We start from the raw sequence: 18,418 nt of genomic DNA on the forward strand, positions 1-18,418 counted from the left end.
AAGAAATGAGTAGATCAGCTTTCCCCAAAGGGCTCCAGGAAAAAGAAAATTTTTAAAACATAAGCTCAGGGTCCCCAGAGGCTGGGAGCAAAACATGCCATAGGGTAGTCATTGAGATAACAGGAGGGTTATTGAGGGCCAGAGAATGGGATCAGGGAGGGTCTTACCAGGTGGTGGGGTAAGAGGGAACAAAACAGAGCCCCCCGCCCCATGATGTCCCACCACCATCAGGGACATGAAGGACCAAAAGACTTGGATGCCTGGCACATAGGCAAATCCCCTGAAATGTTCCTCCACCAGGCTGAGTCCTTCCCCACTTCCTCATTCAAGGGAGATCCCCAGCCGATCAGCCAAAAGGGAAATCCACACACTCCAGCCCAGGCCGAGCCCACTCTTGTGTGTCCTGGATTCAAGCATCTTATCTGGCCTGTCCGGGAAAATCAGTGACCTTAACAATTTGGGAAATCTGCCCCAGATGCTAATACTCATCACGCTTGTCCATTTATAAATCTACTAGCAGTTTGAAAAAGGGACCAAGTGGAACATGCAAAGTAGTGCCCCTCTGAGGAGCAAAGTTAAGGCCAGATACAGAAAAGACTTTCCCCCCCAAACACCTCCCATGTTGCCTGGCTCTAGAGGGTATTATGTCAGTAAGTAAAGAACATGCTACTTGGAAAAAATACAGAGAACAAAAAAGAGTTGCTGAAAATTTAAAATATGATTATTGCAATGTAAAAAATTCCATAGATGAGCCAAATAGTGGGATGGATATAATTGAAAACAAATTTGGTGATTAGGAAGACAGAAATAACTGCACCAAAATGACCAAGGACTATCTTGTAAAAGAAGAATAGAAAGAGAAGGGATTTGTCCTCCCAATATCAAAACATGTCTCAAAACAAGAGTAGTTAGGTCTGGACTTCCTTGGTGGTGCAGTGGTTAAGAATCCGCCTGCCAATGCAGGGGACACGGGTTTGAGCCCTGGTCCAGGAAGATCCCTCATGCCACAGAGCAACAAAGCCCAAGCGCCACAACTACTGAGCCTGCGCTCTAGAGCCTGCGAGCCATAACTACTAAGCCCACGCACCACAACTACTGAAACCTGTGCACTCTAGGGCCCAGGTGCCGCAACTGCTGAGCCCGCATGCTGTAACTACTGAAGCCTGTGCACCTAGAGCCCGTGCTGCACAACAAGAGAAGCCACCACAATGGGAAGCCCGTGCACTGCAACAAAGAGTAGCCCCTGCTCACCGCAATTAGAGAAAGCCCACGCACAGCAACGAAGACCCAACGTAGTGATAAATAAATAAATAAATATTAAATGCTTTTTTTAAAAAAAGCAGTTAAGTCAGTTTGAGGCTAACACTGGAATAAACAAATAGATAAATGGGATAGAAACAGGTCTTATGATATAAATGACATTTCAAACCCATAGAGTTTCAATAACTTGTGATTGGACACCTGACTCTCCATTATGAAAAAAATAAAGGTAAATGCCCATCTCACACTGTCCTCAAAAATAAATTCCAGATGAGTTAGGTATTTCAACATAAAAATTAAATTGGACTTGGGTTTCCTGGGGGATGCTAAGCCTAACCACAAACTCAGAAGCTGTAAAGGAAAATATTTGATCAATTTGACTATGTAAAAATTTATAACTAATGGATGGCAAAAGGCACAATAAAATAGTTAAAAGGTAAAAGGCAAACTAATGGAAAATGTAACAAAGTCTATATATAAAGAGAATATAAATAATAAAGAGAAAAAAATATATATATATATACTTATAGAGAGAGAAATCCATCCAAAGAGAAACAGGCAAAAACTATCAGGAGGAAATTCACAGTAGAAAAGACCATTAAATATATAAAAAGATGTTCATTCTCCCTAAAAAATTTTTTTAAATGTGAATTAAAATGAGTTACTATTCACTCTTTAACCTGGTAAAGAGTGAAGCATGTTTGTGAGGTTGTGAGGAAAGAAAGAACACTTTCAAATTCTTGGCAGGAATATTAATTCAGATATCCTTGGAGGACAAGTTGGCCTTATCTATCAATGTTTTAGATATACGTGCCCTTTGACCCATCAGCTCTACTTCAGGAACTAGAACACACACAAATGTAGACCATGGCACTGTAATATTTAAACACTGAAAACAAACTAAATGTAAAATGAGGAGTCCTTCAGTAGGGCAGTAGTTAAATAAACGGTTACATCCACAGTGGAATATTATGTCATGATTAAAGGGAATGGGGTAGATTTATATGAACTGATGGGAAAACATGGTATACGCTAATAACATATAAATGTTTCAAAAGATGTTTGGAGGCATATACCCCAAACTGTTCGTGTTGGTTCTTTCTAGAGAGAGACACAGTTAGCCAGAACATGAGCTAGGGATGTTTTCGTTGCCTTATGATTTGAATTCTTTACCGTGAGTATGTGCCACTCTTAAGTTTGTGAAGATGTCGGAAAGGGCCCCTGCCATCCACCCTCCCATCCCTGCCTCTGGCCTGCTGGACTGCTGGCTCTGCTGCAGAGCTGGCTGCTCATCCTAGTTTTGCCCCATCCCAGGGGTCATCTGGTGCCAGATCTTAGACGGCCACCTGGAAGAGGCTGAGCACCAGCTGGAATTCCTGAAGGAGGTGCAGCAGTCCCTTGGGAAGTCCGAGGTCAGAGCTCTCTGGGTGCTGGGGTTGCTCCAGGATCGTGCCCCCCGCCCCGCCTTCCTCCCACCCCCAGTTTCCAGTAAAGCACCCAGGACAGCCCGGGCTTCTGGCAACTCTGCGCAGAGGGTGTTGCTTCCAAGACCTGGGCCTGCCTCCCACAGGTGCTGGTTTTCCTCCAAGCCCTCCTGGCTTCCAAGAAGCACAAGGGAGAGCAGGAGGCCACAGCACTGCTGAAGGAAGCGGCTGAGCTGCACTTCTCCAGCATGCAGTCCCTCCCCCTGAGCTCCGAGTACTTTGAAAGGCTTGATCCCCTCTTCCTGGTCTGCATCGCCAAGGAGTACTTGGTCTTCTGCCCCAAGCAGGTTAGAGGAGAGTGCATCTTCATGGCGGCGGGGTGGGAGCGGGGTTGGTCCTGAGGACAGATCTGGACGGAGGCAGGACCTACCTGGCAAGTCACCAGGGTGCTTGAGCCTCTGGCGGTTGGGGAGCCCAGTGCTTTTCACACTTGCACGTGCAGCACACCAGTCAGCCAGGGAGTGGGGCACAAGCCCTGCATCTCCCAGGTGATGCCGATGCTGCTGGTCCAGGTACCGCACTTGGAAGAGCAGGGCACTGGCCCCTGTGTCTGCATTTATCCTAGAGAAGAACTGGGCTCCCTTTTTGCCAGACGTCTTCTAAGAAGTATGTTGGTCTTTTCTTGTTTGTCTGGCTTTCCCAGACAGTCAGGATTCCTTGTGGGCAAGGATCATATCTCATACGCCTTAATATTCCCCCAGTGCCTTGTAATGTCATTCCACAAATACTTATTGAAGGCACTACCATGTGCCAGATGCCGTGCTACGTAGGGGGGATGCAACAGTGAACAAAAGAAAGTCCCTATTCTTGGGAGCTGATGCTCTTGCACTAGGTGGTACAGAGTGGATGGTATATACATGTGGAAAAAAGTAAAACACTGTGAGAGTGTTTTCTGAGCACTCCAGGAGTCTCCGTTGGAATAGGGCAAACCGCACAGCCAGACCCCCGTGTTCCTACAGCCCCGGTCGCCAGGCCAGATTGTGTCTCCACTTCTTAAGCAAGTCTCTGTGATCTTGAATCCTGTAGTCAAGGCAGCACCAGCCCTGATCGACCCGCTGTATGTGATGGCCCAGGTCAAGTATCTCTCAGGTGAGCCTGTGGGTCCTCATGGCCGGCAGGGCCCCTGGGTGAGTGTCCGCAGGCTCCCTGCCGGGGGTAGTCCACACACACATACCCTCAGGAGGCGGGTCCACTCTTTCCAGCCTCTAACCCCCAGACACCTTCCTGACTCCTCACCAGCAGGGGTCTCTCCAACCCGCCCTTTTGCTGATAGCTTACTTCAGCGGTCCCCAACCTTTTTGGCACCAGGGACCAGTTTCGTGGAAGACAGTTGTTTTTCTTCCACGAAGAAGCGGGGTGGGGGGGATGGTTCAGGCGGTAATGCGAGCGATGGGGAGCAGCAGAGGATGCTTTGCTCACTGGCCCGCCGCTCACCTCCTGCTGTGCGGCCTGGCTCCTAACAGGCCGCGTCCGTGGCCAGGGGTTGGGGACCCCTGGCTTACTTGATCTGTGCCAGGTAATAGTCACTGAACTTGATTACGTGCTGGTACTGCTCTGATCCTGGGGGACAGCAGTACTCAAAACAGGCAAAAGTTCCACTGTGGAGTTTGTGTTCTAGTAAGGGGACTTGGACAGTAAATGTAGTATTGTTGTTAGGGCACGATTGTGCAATGGAGAAAATGAAAGCCGGGGAGGGCGTGTGGGGGTCCCAGGGTTGCAGTTTTTAAAAGGTGGTCAGGAAGGCCTTGTGAGGAGGGGAGACCCTGTACCATTAGACTTTCAGAGCCTCCAGCAGCCAGAACAGTCCCCATCCACCCTGTCCCATCTCAAGGCCGAGATTCTGGAGGGAGAGGGAAAGAGGGGGAGAACCCTCCGTGGGGGTCTGTTGTCCTCTCCGAAGTCCTTGCTCCCTGCAGCCTTTCACCCCCATCGGCCAAAGGCTCCAGAATGCCGTGGTGTGCCTGTGTCCTCTGGCTCTGCATTGTGTGGGTTACACTCTGTCCAGAGCTCCCCGGTCTTCATCCTCGGTCCTCCTAGTGTTCATCCGGCTGCCAGGTTTACCCACTTATTGAAGGTCTCCTGGGTACAAGGGGAGGGCAGAAACCGCCCCCACCCCTACATACACCCAGGGGTGCTGGCAGCTGCCAGCACCCTTAGGGACAAAGCAAGGTCTCCAGCTGCTTAGGTTGTCATGGTGACATCTTCACGTTTCTGCAGCACAAGGGAAGGAGCAGGGAGTTTGGGACCCAGAAGCAGGTGTTCCCCACCAGCTGGTGATGCCCCCCAAGCAGGAGCTGTTGAGGGACCTGGCTGCAGAGGGAGGAGGGCTCTCCCCCCAGCTCACTGTACCCCATTCCTGGGCTGCCACTGCCGCCTGCTTAGGGCCAGCCTGGCTGCAGGGAGGCCTCTTAGCCCCAACGTGCCAAGGCATTCAGAGCTCAGTCTCGGGAGCCGATAGGCCTGGATTTAAATACTGACTTTTTCCCTTCCAAGCTGAGTGACCTATATCACTGAAGTTTCAGTCCTGCATCATAATACCAACCTTGCAGGGCTGGGCAGACATTAAACCAGCCTTTCTCAAGTGCTCTGCCTATGTTGGCGCAGAGCAGGTGCTTCTTAAGTTGTGGCTATTATGGTTGCTGTTATTATTAGATTTTGTTCTGCTCTTAGGTGTGGGAATCGAGACTTCAGTGTTCCCCTGAGCTTCCAGATGGAGCAGTGAAGTAACTTAGCCATCTCCCTGAGGGTACAGAGAGAAGGGAGGTGTCACACCAAGGTTTGAATTTCCTGGCTTTTGTCTGGGTCGAGGCGAAAACCGTAGTTCTAATTTTAGGAAGAAACCTCTGAGTCAAGCAGAACAGAACTGGATAAAATACCCAACTTGGGTATTTCTGGGTAACAGAACATGTAAAATTCCTTCTGCCTTTACATAGTGGGTCCTGAGAGTCCCAAGGAGCCCTGGATGTAGAGATTTGTTTCTTATTTCTAGGAGAATTCGAGAATGCCCAGAGCACCCTGCAGCGTTGCCTGGAGCTGGATGCCACCTCCGTGGACGCCTGCCTCCTCATGGCTCAGATCTACCTGGCTCAGGGCAACTTTGCCATGTGCTCCCACTGCCTGGAGCTGGGCGTCAGCTACAACTTCCAGGTGGGGGTGCCCTATGCCCTGTCACCTGCTCAGCATCCCACAGCCCAGCTAGCGTCAGCCCCCACTTGTTTCCGAAGAGTAGCCTCAGGAGCTGCCTGCATCCCTCAGCCCCTTCTGCTGGCCCAGAGGCAGGAGCAGGCTCAGTGGGCTCCTGTGGCCTTCTCCCCCCTGGGAGCTGGAGCCCCACACTTTGCTTATGCTCCTCTAGGTCCGAGACCACCCCCTCTACCACTTCATCAAGGCCAGGGCCCTCAACAAGTCTGGAGACTACCCAGAAGCCATAAAGGCACTGAGGACGATCATAAAATTACCAATTCTGAAGATGGAAGAAAACAAGAAGCTCCATGGGCCCTCTGTGCGGCCCAGCGAGCGGGTGTCCATCTTACTGGAACTGGCAGATGCTCTCCGGATGAATGGGGAGCTGGTAAGAAATGCACTGCTCTCTCCCCTTGGTGCTGGGGCATGCTGGAGGTCCAGGGTAGGCCTGGGAACAAGGCTCTTTAATTCTGGCTGATGTCTCCTTGTGCTTTATTTGAGCCTTTATTCATCTGGGAGCATCCCTCTCCCTTACCTAAAAGGCTTCAGTGGCTCCCATTACCCTCAAGATAAACTCCAAACCCTACTGAGTCCTGCATGATCTGTCCCCTGCCTACATCACTGTCCCTATAAGGATCTCAGGGAGGTGGAGCACACAGGCCCACCAGGGCCACCACAGGTGGTTGTGCGGGTTGGGTAATGCACAGCTCCGGTAGGTGCCAGTTACATCCCCTTGAAGTTTTGCAGTGTACAACCTGCTCAACTGTATGAGGCAGCCCTGGGACCTTGGAAGGTCTGGCTGGGCAAAGGCAGGAAGCACCAAAATGGGCAAAGAGAGTAACTTTGTTAGAATAATCAAGGGTACCTATACAATGAAGATATAATTCGAATAGACCTTTATGTGCCCAATACCATAACGTTAAAATATCTTTGACTGAAAGCAGGAAGGTACAAGGAGAGGCGTCCATAGGTCTCCCATAGGAAGGAATCACCAACAGACTTTGAGATGCTCGGGAACAAGTTCTTACAGTCAGGGGTTTTGTGCCCTTCAGCTGGCCCTGCCCTCCAGGAACAGTGGCCCTGGATACCGAGGGGCTCTCTCTCCTTCCTGCTGCTCTGAGGTGGAGGTGGGCCATCCTCTCCTTGGCTCCCAGGAGTGGTGGGTGACGGAAAATGGAGGGTCTGTTGGGTTCCCATGTCTTAGCACGAGGCCACTAAGGTCATGCAGGACACTATCAACGAGTTCAGTGGCACGCCGGAGGAGATCCGCATCACCATCGCCAACGTGGATTTGGCCCTGAGCAAGGGGAACGTGGACCTGGCACTGAGCATTCTGAGGGACATCACGCCCAAGCAGCCCTGCTACACGGAGGCCAAGGAGAAGATGGCCAGCATCTACCTGCAGACCCACAAGGACGTCCACCTCTACATCGGGTGCTACCGGTGAGCCCTGGGCAGTGCACTGACAGCCCCAGCCCCAGTGGCATCTCAGGGAGTGTTTTCTCCAGATTGTCTTCTTCACCCTGGGTCTTCAGAATGTGTCCTCAGAGTGTGTTTGATGAAAGTAGGGAATTTCCCATGGGTTAGAATTTGAGTATGATAGGTCCGGCAGACCAGCTTGCGGCTGACTTGTGAGGATACAGGGGTGAATCTGCCCTGAGCCCTGCTTGCCCCCCGTTATGGATCACGTCCTGGTGGGAACCATGGTTCTGCCCCGGCCCCTGGCTCTGCCTGTCCTTGAGGAAATGTTCAGTGACTTAGATGTACCAATGTGAGCGAAGGAGGACGGAGAGCAGGGATTGGAAGCCCCAAGTTACTGTCTCTACAATTTGACATTGGGACTTCAAGGGCACTTCCCTGGTCCCCTTCCTCAGGCAAAACTCTATCGAGGCAATTCAGGAGGAAGGGGAGGTGATGCCAAGAACAGTGGGAAACCAATAAGCAGTGGGGTGACATGGTCACACTGGAGGTTTAGAAAGAGCAGGCTGCCTCATGAAGAGGGGTCTGGGGGTTTGGGGGTGGAGGCCAGAGCAGTGGGTGGAAGTGCCAGCTGTGGTCCAGATGACAGATGAGGAGAGGCTGAACTAAGGGAGCTAGCACCATGCCTCATCTGAGCCAATAAGTACTGAGTGATGAATGAATGAGTAAATGAAAGAACGTCAGCCAGAATGAGTGGGAAAGAAGAGGAGATGGATTCAGGAATAGGAAGGATGCACAGGGCCGAGCTAAGGTTTGGGTTACTTTTGCAGGGAGCTCTGTGAACATCTGCCTGGCCCTCACACCAGCCTGCTCCTGGGTGATGCTTTCATGAACATTCAGGAGGTGAGTGAAGGTCTCATGACCTCACCAAGTGGCCCCCCCCACAAACTTACTTCTCCAGTGAGAGGGAAGAGAGAGACTGCGGACCCTTTCCCCACCAGCCCGAGAAGGCCCTCAAGGTCTACGACGAGGCCTACAGAAAGAACCCACACGACGCATCCCTGATCAGCAGGATTGGGCAAGCTTACGTGAAGACCCACCAGTACACCAAGGTCAGGCTGGGCTGGGGTGGGAAGGGGTGGGGAGGGCCGGCCCAGCAGGGAAGATGGAGGAGGGTGCATGGGTGGGAGGCTGGGTGGGAGGGGAGACCCCGCTGAACAGGGTGCCAAGGGGAGGACTCAGCAACTCCCCACCCCCCACCACCACCTGCCGAGGCTAAGGCTCGGGCCCTGAGCCAGGAGGGAGGCCTTTGCATCTGAGGCCTCTGTGATCTGGAGGGGCACACAGGCGCGGTGGCTGCGGCGGGGAGTGGGGTGGTGTGCACACGGTGTGAGGTGCTTGCGAGTAAAACCAGACTTGATGCCAATATTTCCTGTGTGCACTAAGGCGATTAATTATTATGAGGCCGCCCAGAAGATTAGCGGACAGGACTTTCTGTGCTGCGATCTGGCTGAACTGCTCCTGAAGTTAAAGAAGTTCAACAAAGCAGAAAAAGTTTTGAAGCAGGCACTGGATCATGACTTTGGTGAGTCAGCATCCTCACTCCCCTAGCCTTCGAGCAGACAGACTGCCCCCGGCCCGCACCCTCTTCTCCTGCAGAATGGGGCAGGGGGCCGGCACTGATTGGGGCGCTGAACCCAGCCTCCATCCTCCCCCAGCCCCCGCTTCCCAGGGGCCAGAAAACGCTACTTTGAGTTTCCATTTTGCAGTCAAAGACATCCCATCCATGATGAATGATGTCAAGTGCTTGCTTTTGCTGGCAAAGGTTTACAAGAGCCATAAGAAAGAAGATGTGATGGACACTTTGAACAAGGTAATTGACAAGTAGACTCAAGCTCTTTATCTGCCATTTCCTGATGGGAGCTGAAGATAGGATAGGACTGCAGGCCTGGAAGGCTCCAGGCCTGGTCCTCAAAAGAGGATCTAGTTTACACCTCCGACCTCCACCTTGCATTTATTCCCCCAGCCTTGCTCTTTTATTGATTGTGCACGGAAGTGCTCTAAGCCCCCTGGGCTGGGCTGGAGAATGCAGGGCGTAAGACAGTGCCTTTGTCCTCAAGGATGCTTGTGGTGATAATAATAGATAACGCCAGCAGGCTCCCATGCATTGAATGCTCTGTGCTGAGTTCTGTACTAGGCTTTTTGCTTTCTTATTTAATTCTCACAGTAGCCCTTTGAGCTAAGCACTGTGACATTCCTATTTAACAGATAAAGCTCAAAGAGGTTAAGAAATGTACCCAAAGTCATACTGCTAGTAAGTGGTAGAGCTGAGATTTGAACCAGGTTTGGCTTGTCCCAGCCCAAAGTCTCCTGCTGGGAGACTCCTGGCCATCCTTTCCACTCCTTCACTCTTTCTACCCAAGGGTATGGCCTGGCACTTGCCCCTGGGGTGTATTCTGTGGTTGTAGAACATCTCGGACTGCTTGAGGTGACTTATCCCCTTGTTTCCCTCTGGATTTCCATTCCTCAGTCTGGCCCTTAAGGAACCCGGGGCTGATCTGTGCCCACTTCCCAAAACTTAACCCTGGCATCCTCATTTCCTCTTGCCTCAATGCTCTCTGGTTACTCACTTGATCACTGTATGTCATGGACATTTGTGGGGGCCGCCTCAAGTTCCCAGCAGGGCAGTATTCAGAACAAATGCACCCATCAAAACACAGCCTGTGTTGAATACCTACGGTGTGCTTGTCCTAGCCTGTAGGACACCTGAAGCAAATTAGACACAATGAGTACCAAGGTGTGATGGAAACAGGTAAACAAGTCAAGTACAATAGAGTGTTTTGTTTGAGTGCCTTTGCTTCTGCTCCTGCCCCAGAGGCAGTGCCAGTTCACCTCCTGGGTACTCAGCCAGTGGCCCTGCCTGTCCCGAGTGACCCAGATTTGCTCAAGGGCACTTGAGATGCCCTTGCTAAGACAGCTGGCCCTGAGTTGAGAGCTTGGGGACTTGCTGTGAATTGGCCTGAGATCTGGCACATCAGGCTCTGGGTTTCTGATGCAGAGTTTACTGCTTTCCCAAGGCCATGGACCTCCAGTCTCGGATCCTGAAGCGTGTTCCCCTGGAGCAACCAGAAATGATCCCCTCCCAGAAGCAACTGGCAGCCTCCATCTGCATCCACTCTGGGGAGTACTACCTGGCAGAGAAGGAGTATGCCAAGGCAGTGCAGTCTTACAAAGATGCCCTCTCCTACTCACCCATTGACAATAAGGTGGGGATTGAAATAAGGTGGGTCCTCAAGAGCGAGACCCTCTTCCTTCTCTTGGGGCACGAAGCCTCGCAGAGCTCCCTGACTAGGGACGGAGGCCAGTTCCTTCTCTGTGCCTCCCTGCAAGGGGCACAGACCCCTGGTGCCAGGGGGGCCTGCTCCAGCTGACCCCAGGGCCCTCACCCACCACAGCCCTTGGAGCAAGACTGGAAGCCTCACTTTGTTATTTTTGTTTGTTTGTTTGTTAATATTTATTTATTTTACTTGGCTGCACCAGGTCTTAGTTGCCACACGCGGGTTCTTAGTTGTGGCATGCATGTGGGATCTAGTTCCCTGACCAGGGATCGAACCCGGGCTCCCTGCTTTGGGAGCACGGAGCCCTAACCACTGGACCACCAGGGAAGTCCCCTGGAGGCCTCGCTTTGGACAGCCACTTGTGGAGGGTGGAGCGGGGAAGGTGTTGCTGAAAGGTGCTGCAAGTCTGCCCTTTTCAGGTCCCCCTTGCAGATGGAGAGACAATGAGAGTGTGGCTGCTGGGGGCTCTTTGGACATGAAGCCCAGGCTAAGCTTCCAAGGAGGTTTAAAGTCTTGTGAGAGGTGTGGCTTCAGATAGGGAATGGTGGCTGGAGTTCACAGGCGGAGGGTAGATGAAGAGCCTAGTGACAGACCCATTCATTTATTTAATATGGTCTCATTTAACAGATTCCCAGTATGTGCAAGCCAGGTACTGAGCTAGGCCCTGGAGATGCAGTGGGGCAAGACACGGGCTCTACCCCCTCAGGCATGGGGTACAGACAAGTACACATGCAGTTCTCATACCATGTGACACCTGCATGGGGCTCAGTACACTGCGAGAGCTCAGAAGAGGGGTACCTGTCCCGGTGTCTGGGGCACAGAGGGCTTCCCAGAGGAGATGAGGTTGGACCTGAAGCTGAAGGATGAGTATGAGTAAACCAGGCCCTGACTCTCAGCAGTTAGTTAGTAAAAGGCACGGTGTGACTAGAGTATTGAGTGGGAGAAGGGGAAAGCCAGAGACACCATCCCAGGGGATCAGAGACATATTTGGAAGGCACAGCTGATAGAACTTGGGTGTGAGAGAACAAGGCATCGGTCCCTGAGCTTTCCCATGATGTGCATTGGTTAGTTATTGTATCTGGTCTTGTCCAGGTGGTGCTGGAGCTGGCACGGCTCTACCTGCTGCAGGGCCACCTGGACTTATGCGAGCAGCACTGTGCCATCCTCCTGCAGACCGAGAAGAACCATGAGACAGCCTCCATGGTAAGAGGCTCCGGGCCCTCTTCTCTGCCTTCCCCAGGGTCCCTGCGACCGCATGCGGGCTGCTTCCTAACCCCGTAACCCCAGGTGCCCGGCTGACCCGGCCCTGAGGGGCTGTCGGGCAGCAGGACTCAGCACTGGACCCGCTGCCCTTCGGATGGGAGGGGCGGGCTGGCAGCAGGGGGCAGCAGCGACCTCCCGGGCCAATATGAGGGGAGGTGGTGAGGCTGATTCACTCCGGGGGAAACCACACCCAACTGTTGAAGGCAGGGGTGGGACAGGTTCCTGGGGCTTCGGGAAGTGTGTGGGACGAGCCATCCCCAGTCCTGCCCCTCTCCACCCTGTCACCCAGACCACCTTCAGGGCTGCCCCAGCGGAGGTGGGGAGCCCCCATTCCACCTCGCTGCCTGGAGCTGGTAGTTCTCAGACGGGGGTGGAGGGCCTAGCTCCTCGCATGTCTACCTCCAGCCTTTCCTTCCTACTTCCATCCTTGCCCCCCGCTCCCCGTCCCAGGCTGCCCCGCCTTCTCGGCTTCTCCTGTGGCAGCTTCTCCCAGCGCCCAGAGAGGCTACCTCGGAAATCCTCTCCTACTTTCCCTCTTTACCCACCCCGTTCCCACGACAGCCTCCCTGCCATGCCCATGCAAGCTGCTGTCCCAGCATCGCATGTTTTCTGACAGATGATGGCTGACCTGATGTTTAGAAAACAGAAATACGAAGCTGCCATCAACCTCTACCACCAAGTCCTGGAGAAAGCGCCAGGTAACTGCCTGCATCGAGCCTACCCACTGAGACTGCCTGTGTCGGTTCCCACCAAGCAAGGGCTGCTCTCCCCGCAGAAGGGTGGGCCCTCTCCCCTCCTTCCTGACTGGGCAGAGGAAGCCCCCTCCTCTCTGATTGTTCCCAGAGAGGCAGGAAACTGATAAAGGCCCAGTGGAACGTGCTGGCCCTTCCCGAGTCCAAGGGGCCAGTTCCTGGTCTCAGGCAGGGCAGTGCTTGGCACTGGACCCAAGACAGCCTGTCTATCCCCAAATCATAGACACTGGGGCTCAACATAAGTGCCCTTTTGAGGTCAGAGCCACCCAGAGGTAGCTAGAAATTCTCCCCTGACGTGTAGCTCCATTCCCACTCACTGCAACATAAAACCACTGCTTCTTGCTGGGGAAGGGGCCAGACACGAGGCTCAGGGTGGAGCCCAAGCCAGGCCCACAGCAGAGTCACCCAGCAATCACAGCTATTAGGAGTTCGGGTCCTGGAGCCAGACTGTCTAGGTCTGAATCCTGGTCTTCTATTTACCAGCTTTGTAACCTTTGGCAGATTACTTAACTTCTTTGTGTCTCAGTCTCCTCATCTGTAAATGGGAACAATAAGAGTACCTACTTTACTGTGTCTCAGTGGAGACACTGGAGCCACTGGGTTGCCCCTGCTCAGCCCAGACGGGTAGTGTTTCCTGGTCCTCTCTGCCTCTCCCTGCCTGATTCAGCTATTGGTTATCACAGCCTGAAGGTTTCTGCTCTCTTGTTTTAGACAATTTTCCTGTGTTGAACAAACTAATCGATCTGCTACGAAGAAGTGGCAAACTTGAGGACGCCCCTGCCTTCTTTGAATTGGCCAAGAAGGTGTCCAGCCGGGTGTCTTTGGAGCCAGGGTTCAACTACTGCAGAGGCATCTACTGCTGGTGGGTTGGGGTGGGTATGTTGGCAGTTATGTGCAGGAGGCCATCCCTAATGGACATGCTGGCGTTTGCTAGGGAAGCAGAAATTCAGCTTCCAGATCAGGAAGCAGGGAGACCAGCGATCCTGCCCCTGCATTGTGCAGATTCACAGAGTGACCCCTGTGTGTCCCTGTACTCCTCAGGCCTCAGTTTCCCTGTCTGATTCTTGGTGTTTCTCTCCTCCACTATAGGCACATAGGACAACCCAACGAAGCCCTGAAGTTCCTAAACAAAGCACGCAAGGACAGCACGTGGGGCCAGAGCGCCACCTACTACATGGTGCAACTCTGTCTGAACCCAGACAACGAGATCGTGGGTGGAGAGGCTTTCGAGAACCTGGTGACTGAGAGCAAGTGAGGGCCCGGCTGGCCGGCGAGGGCAGGGGCGGGACCTGGGGGAAGGCGGAGAGAGCCCGCGGCCTCTGGGTCAAGGCCAGGCGAGGGCCAGGCTGGCAGGCCAGCGCCCTCTGCCCTCCGGCTTGGCATCCGATGCCCGCGGCTCCACCGACAGGAAGGAGTTGGAGCAGCACGGCGTGCGCACTGCTGAGAAGCTGCTGCGGGAGTTCTACCCGCACTCGGCCTGGGGCTGGACCCAGCTGCGGCTGCTGCAGAGCCTGTGCCTGTTGGCCACCAGGGAGAAGGCTAACATGGAGGCGGCGCTGGGCACCTTCATTGAGATGGCCCAGGCCGAGGTGCACCAGCTGCCCACTGGGTGGGCAGGCGGCGGGGGGAGGCCGAGGGCCGGGCGAGGCAACACCTGCTTCCCACCCGCACAGAAGGACAGCATTCCCGCCCTGCTGGCCGTGGCACAGGCCTACGCGCTGCTGAAGCAGGTCCCTAAAGCACGCACGCAGCTGAAGCGTCTGGCCAAGGCCCCATGGACGCTAGCCGAAGCCGAGGACCTGGAGAAGAGCTGGCTCCTGCTGGCCGACATCTACTGCCAGGGCGGCAAGTTCGACCTGGCCTCGGAGCTGCTGCGGCGCTGCATGCAGTACAACAAGGCAAGGGGCGCACGGCTGTGGGGGAGGGGCACATGGGCTTCGGGGGCAGAGATGCGGGGGTAGGAGGGAGATGAGAAGAGGCAGGACAAGAGGGTTCCCACGGACCACAGAGCAGGATGGGAATGCGGAGCAAGGCAAGAGGAGGCGCACGGTGTCCGGGAGGGGGGACCGTGGAATGGGGAGGAGAGATGGGAAGGGTTCATGGGGTCGAGGGGCAGCGTGCTGGGAGGGTTTGGTGGGGCCGGGAGGGGTGTTTGCAGGTCAGGGCAGGAGCACTGCGGAGGAAGGGGTCCTGTCAGAGTGGGCACAGCTGAGAAGAGGGTACACAGTTCACCCCTCGCCAAAGTGGGCAGTGCTGCTGGAGTCCCTGAGTGGTTTGGGTGAATGCACCCACCGCCCATCCCTTGCCCCAACCGGGATGGGATGTGGCTTCCCCTCCGCAGAGGCTCTGACCGGCTTTCCCTGCAGTCCTGCTGCAAGGCCTACGAGTACATGGGCTTCATCATGGAGAGAGAACAGTCGTACAAGGACGCAGCCACCAACTATGAGCTGGCCTGGAAGTACAGCCATCATGGCAACCCTGCCAGCGGTAAGGCAGCCAGGCAGGCGCGCATGGGTGCTGGGCCGGAGGACCAACAAACTCACCCCGCAACACAAGGCCTATGTTCTGGCTGTTCTGGGAACCAGAGGGGTTCTCAGGCCGTCGGAGTGCCACCCATTGTCTGCATTCTCCCTGCCCCTGGCTAGGCTTCAAACTCGCTTTCAGCTACTTGAAGGACAAGAGATTCGTGGAGGCCATCGAAGTCTGCCACGATGTAAGCCCCCGACAGTGGTGGGGGGCTTGCTGCAGTGGCAGGGAGCCCTGCCTGGTGCTTCACACCCTTTCTCTCTCGGTCCCAGGTCCTCAAGGAGCACCCCAACTACCCCAGAATCAGAGAAGAAATTTTGGAAAAGGCCCAAGGGTCTCTGAGGCCCTAGCTGTGGTCAGTGGGAGCCAGGGTGGGTGGAAACTATCAACCTACAGAAGTTTCATGGAGGGGGTGGGAAGTGGGTCAGTGGAGAAGAGAGTCAGAAAATGACATATTCTTCCCATTTCTATATTGTGTATGGTTTATTTGAATCATGCCTAATCTGGTCTAAGGGACGTCCCAAAGCTTTATGTTTTTAAGGTACAAGAAGCAATTTTGCTCTGGGGAAGAAAGCTATCAACCAGCTTAGCTTCCACTGAGCTCACTGGGCAACTTCTAATGGGCCCCACTTTTATCCCAGACTCTCAGAGGCCAAAGGGGAACAAAGAGGTGGTTTAAAAAATACCCTACAGCTATTTTAATGTTTTTATGTTGGCCCGTACAAGCCTCTCTTCTCCTGTCTGGTCCCCAGAATCCTGGATTAAAGAAGCAACTGCTCCTCTCTGCCAAGCTGCCCCCTGCGTCCTCCCTGGCAGGGGCCCAAACAGGCCCACTCTGTCCATGCATTCTGCCTCCCCCTCCCCAAGTCTGCAGCCCACGTCTGCTGGTCCTTACCAGTTTGGGACAAACCCTGATTACTCTTGCCTCTGGCAGGAAAATAGATCCCAAGAAAAACTAGCTCCTACTTCATCTTTAGTAAAAGACAGTGACCAACTAATTCTTCCTCGAGGAACACTTTTAACACCTCAGGGGACAAAAGCAGGGGTCCCTGTGTAGATGAATAGTGTTAATTGTAACTGGCAAGAGGGTGACAGAGGTCACCTTTGGTGTGCTCCCAATACCTCTCTTCCTGTTTTGCAGGATGGCAGTAATGGGCCAGTCTGACCTCAGGGGAAGGAACTCTGAACTGGGAGTCAGGAGGCCTAGAATCTCCCTGTGTGACCTTCCCCTCTGGGTATGTGTCCCCATCTGTGGCAGGAAATTAGACTAGATCTCTGTGTTCCCAAATCATGGTACAAATCCCTGCTAATATACAGCAAACATTTGAAAGTTTAATAACTATGTGTTTAAGTATCATCCTTATAGAAAAAATAGTACAACAAACTCATGCATTTGCGGGTGCTGTTACGTAGAATGGTTCTAACTTTTAAGCATATTGATATAATTGATATAAAGTAAAATACTTAGTATGAGTAGAATGCAGATATGGCAACGTTTTCAAGAGAAGTTGTCCAGTGACTAAGGTTTGGGAACAGTGAACGGGTAAAGGCCCCTTCCTTCTAGAACAGCCTAAGTCGTCCCTGGTGGCTGCGAGCCTTGTCATTATAGCATACTGCTGACCTCGTGCATGGCCTTTTGGTATGCGTCAGTGTTCTGGAACGTTTTCCCCAGGTTACCACCATCCTTCCTATGGGAAGCCAGCTGCCTTTATTATGATCTGCCTTACAACCTAGTTTCTTGGGGTGGATTATGTTGAGAAAAAAACCCAAGTGACCCTGGGGCCCTAGATGGGGAGTGGGTAGGCTCAGTCCAGCCATGGGATGTGGCCACGGGATAGCAGCCTGCAGGGGCTTCCAGCCAGAGTATTGGAGCTGTCGGGGACTGCCACCCAGACCCCTAGGCTGGCCAGAGCAGAGCCTCAGGACCCTTGGAGAGACCCAGGTTTTGGATCATGCGTGCTGGAGCAATCTCTACAATAGGGCTCCCAGGGATCAGTGAGAGGGGACACGAGACAACTTGATGTACCAGAATACTCCAACCTGAGACGCCTAAGACCTGGCTGTCCCTGCCTAAGCTGGTACCAGGGACAGGCGGCCCCACCATAGCCCAGACTCCAAGCCATGAGTTCTCTAACGGCCACTCCACTGACGACATGACCACGTGACCATGTCTACACATATCCTGAGGCAAGCGATAGATACCTAAAGGGTGACAGAACTGGCAAAAAAAGAGGATAAAACATACAGAAATAGAGCAGACACATGAAAACAGAATGGGAAGTCAAACATGCACCCGAGGCTTACATGTTCCAGGCACTCCTCCGAGCACTGGGTGCGTATGAACTGAGCAAGCTTGTGAGATAAGCAGCGTTATTATTTGGACAATACGGGGGACACCCAGGCACAGAGAGGGGAAGTCATTTGCATAAGTCACCTCACTAGTTAGTATAAGAGCTGGGATTCGAACCCTGGGACTCTGGGTCTGTGCTCTTAACCAGTAAGCCATAGAGAGGAAATAAGGGGTTCCCAGCACAGGCAGAGAATTAGAGCAAGAAAACGGAGACCCAAGTCAGGTCTTTTTGGTGACCCCTCCTAGCACTTGTATAAATCATTATTATTCCTAGAGGGGAGGTCAACCTTGCTCCCCAGCCCCCAGACTGGGGCCCCCTGGGGCAGGGTGCAGCCTGCTCTTCTGGCCTTTGGCCCAAGCTGCCAGGGACAGGTCAGACAGGTCTGGCTGGTGCAGATGGATGAGGTTCTGCAGCTTCTGGTGCTCAAGTCCCCAAGGACCTCAGCCACTCAGTCCCACATAAGGCCTGCACCGGCCATATCCCACTGCCTGCTTCACCCTCGAGGCCAGGCCCCAGCTCAGTGCGGGTGAGTGGGAAGAAGCCAGCCCACACCCATCCCACGCAGACAGCCCTGTCCCAGAAGACTGCCCTGCTGCTCTCCACCACCATCCAGGTGACCAATGGAGATGGCTTCATCCAAGGGGAAAACTGCTCCATCTGCCCGGCCAGCGTCTTCTCGCTGGCTTCCTGTCTCTGAGTTGACTGGCTGGCATGGAAAGAGGCCCAGTGTGCCCCCCACTTCTATCCCGAACACAGCCTCAATGTCCATACTGCCCAGCAGGGCCTGTCTCCCCCTCCCCCTCCCTCCTCACTGCCACCTGAGGGTGTACCTGTGCTCCTGG

At 53.5% G+C, this 18,418-nt stretch overlaps 1 protein-coding gene across 4 annotated transcripts in view; it reads left to right on the top strand.

Annotated features, from left to right (window-relative positions):
* The window catches only part of TTC21A (tetratricopeptide repeat domain 21A), a 30,780-nt gene extending 13,926 nt beyond the window's left edge, over positions 1 to 16,854 (top strand). For 2 of the 4 annotated variants that reach the window (XM_081247701.1, XM_081247698.1), the window contains 17 exons: positions 2,575 to 2,672; positions 2,831 to 3,031; positions 3,704 to 3,833; positions 5,734 to 5,891; positions 6,100 to 6,315; positions 7,132 to 7,370; positions 8,177 to 8,249; positions 8,348 to 8,458; positions 8,793 to 8,931; positions 9,116 to 9,219; positions 10,424 to 10,612; positions 11,777 to 11,887; positions 12,564 to 12,645; positions 13,411 to 13,561; positions 13,789 to 13,950; positions 14,108 to 14,597; positions 15,066 to 15,405. In XM_081247701.1, coding sequence (XP_081103827.1) covers positions 2,575 to 2,672; positions 2,831 to 3,031; positions 3,704 to 3,833; positions 5,734 to 5,891; positions 6,100 to 6,315; positions 7,132 to 7,370; positions 8,177 to 8,249; positions 8,348 to 8,458; positions 8,793 to 8,931; positions 9,116 to 9,219; positions 10,424 to 10,612; positions 11,777 to 11,887; positions 12,564 to 12,645; positions 13,411 to 13,561; positions 13,789 to 13,950; positions 14,108 to 14,597; positions 15,066 to 15,344 — 2,933 coding nt within the window. In that variant the 3' untranslated portion in view covers positions 15,345 to 15,405. Of the gene's footprint in view, positions 1 to 2,574; positions 2,673 to 2,830; positions 3,032 to 3,703; positions 3,834 to 5,733; positions 5,892 to 6,099; positions 6,316 to 7,131; positions 7,371 to 8,176; positions 8,250 to 8,347; positions 8,459 to 8,792; positions 8,932 to 9,115; positions 9,220 to 10,423; positions 10,613 to 11,776; positions 11,888 to 12,563; positions 12,646 to 13,410; positions 13,562 to 13,788; positions 13,951 to 14,107; positions 14,598 to 15,065; positions 15,413 to 15,497; positions 15,597 to 16,366 lie in introns of those variants that run through there. The other 2 variants (XM_081247700.1, XM_081247699.1) reach the window with 2 other exon arrangements.
* Positions 16,855 to 18,418: the final 1,564 nt, after the last annotated feature.

Source organism: Mesoplodon bidens, assembly GCF_964165515.1.
Source record: "Mesoplodon bidens genome assembly, chromosome: 10".
NCBI classification, from domain to species: Eukaryota; Metazoa; Chordata; class Mammalia; order Artiodactyla; family Ziphiidae; genus Mesoplodon; species Mesoplodon bidens.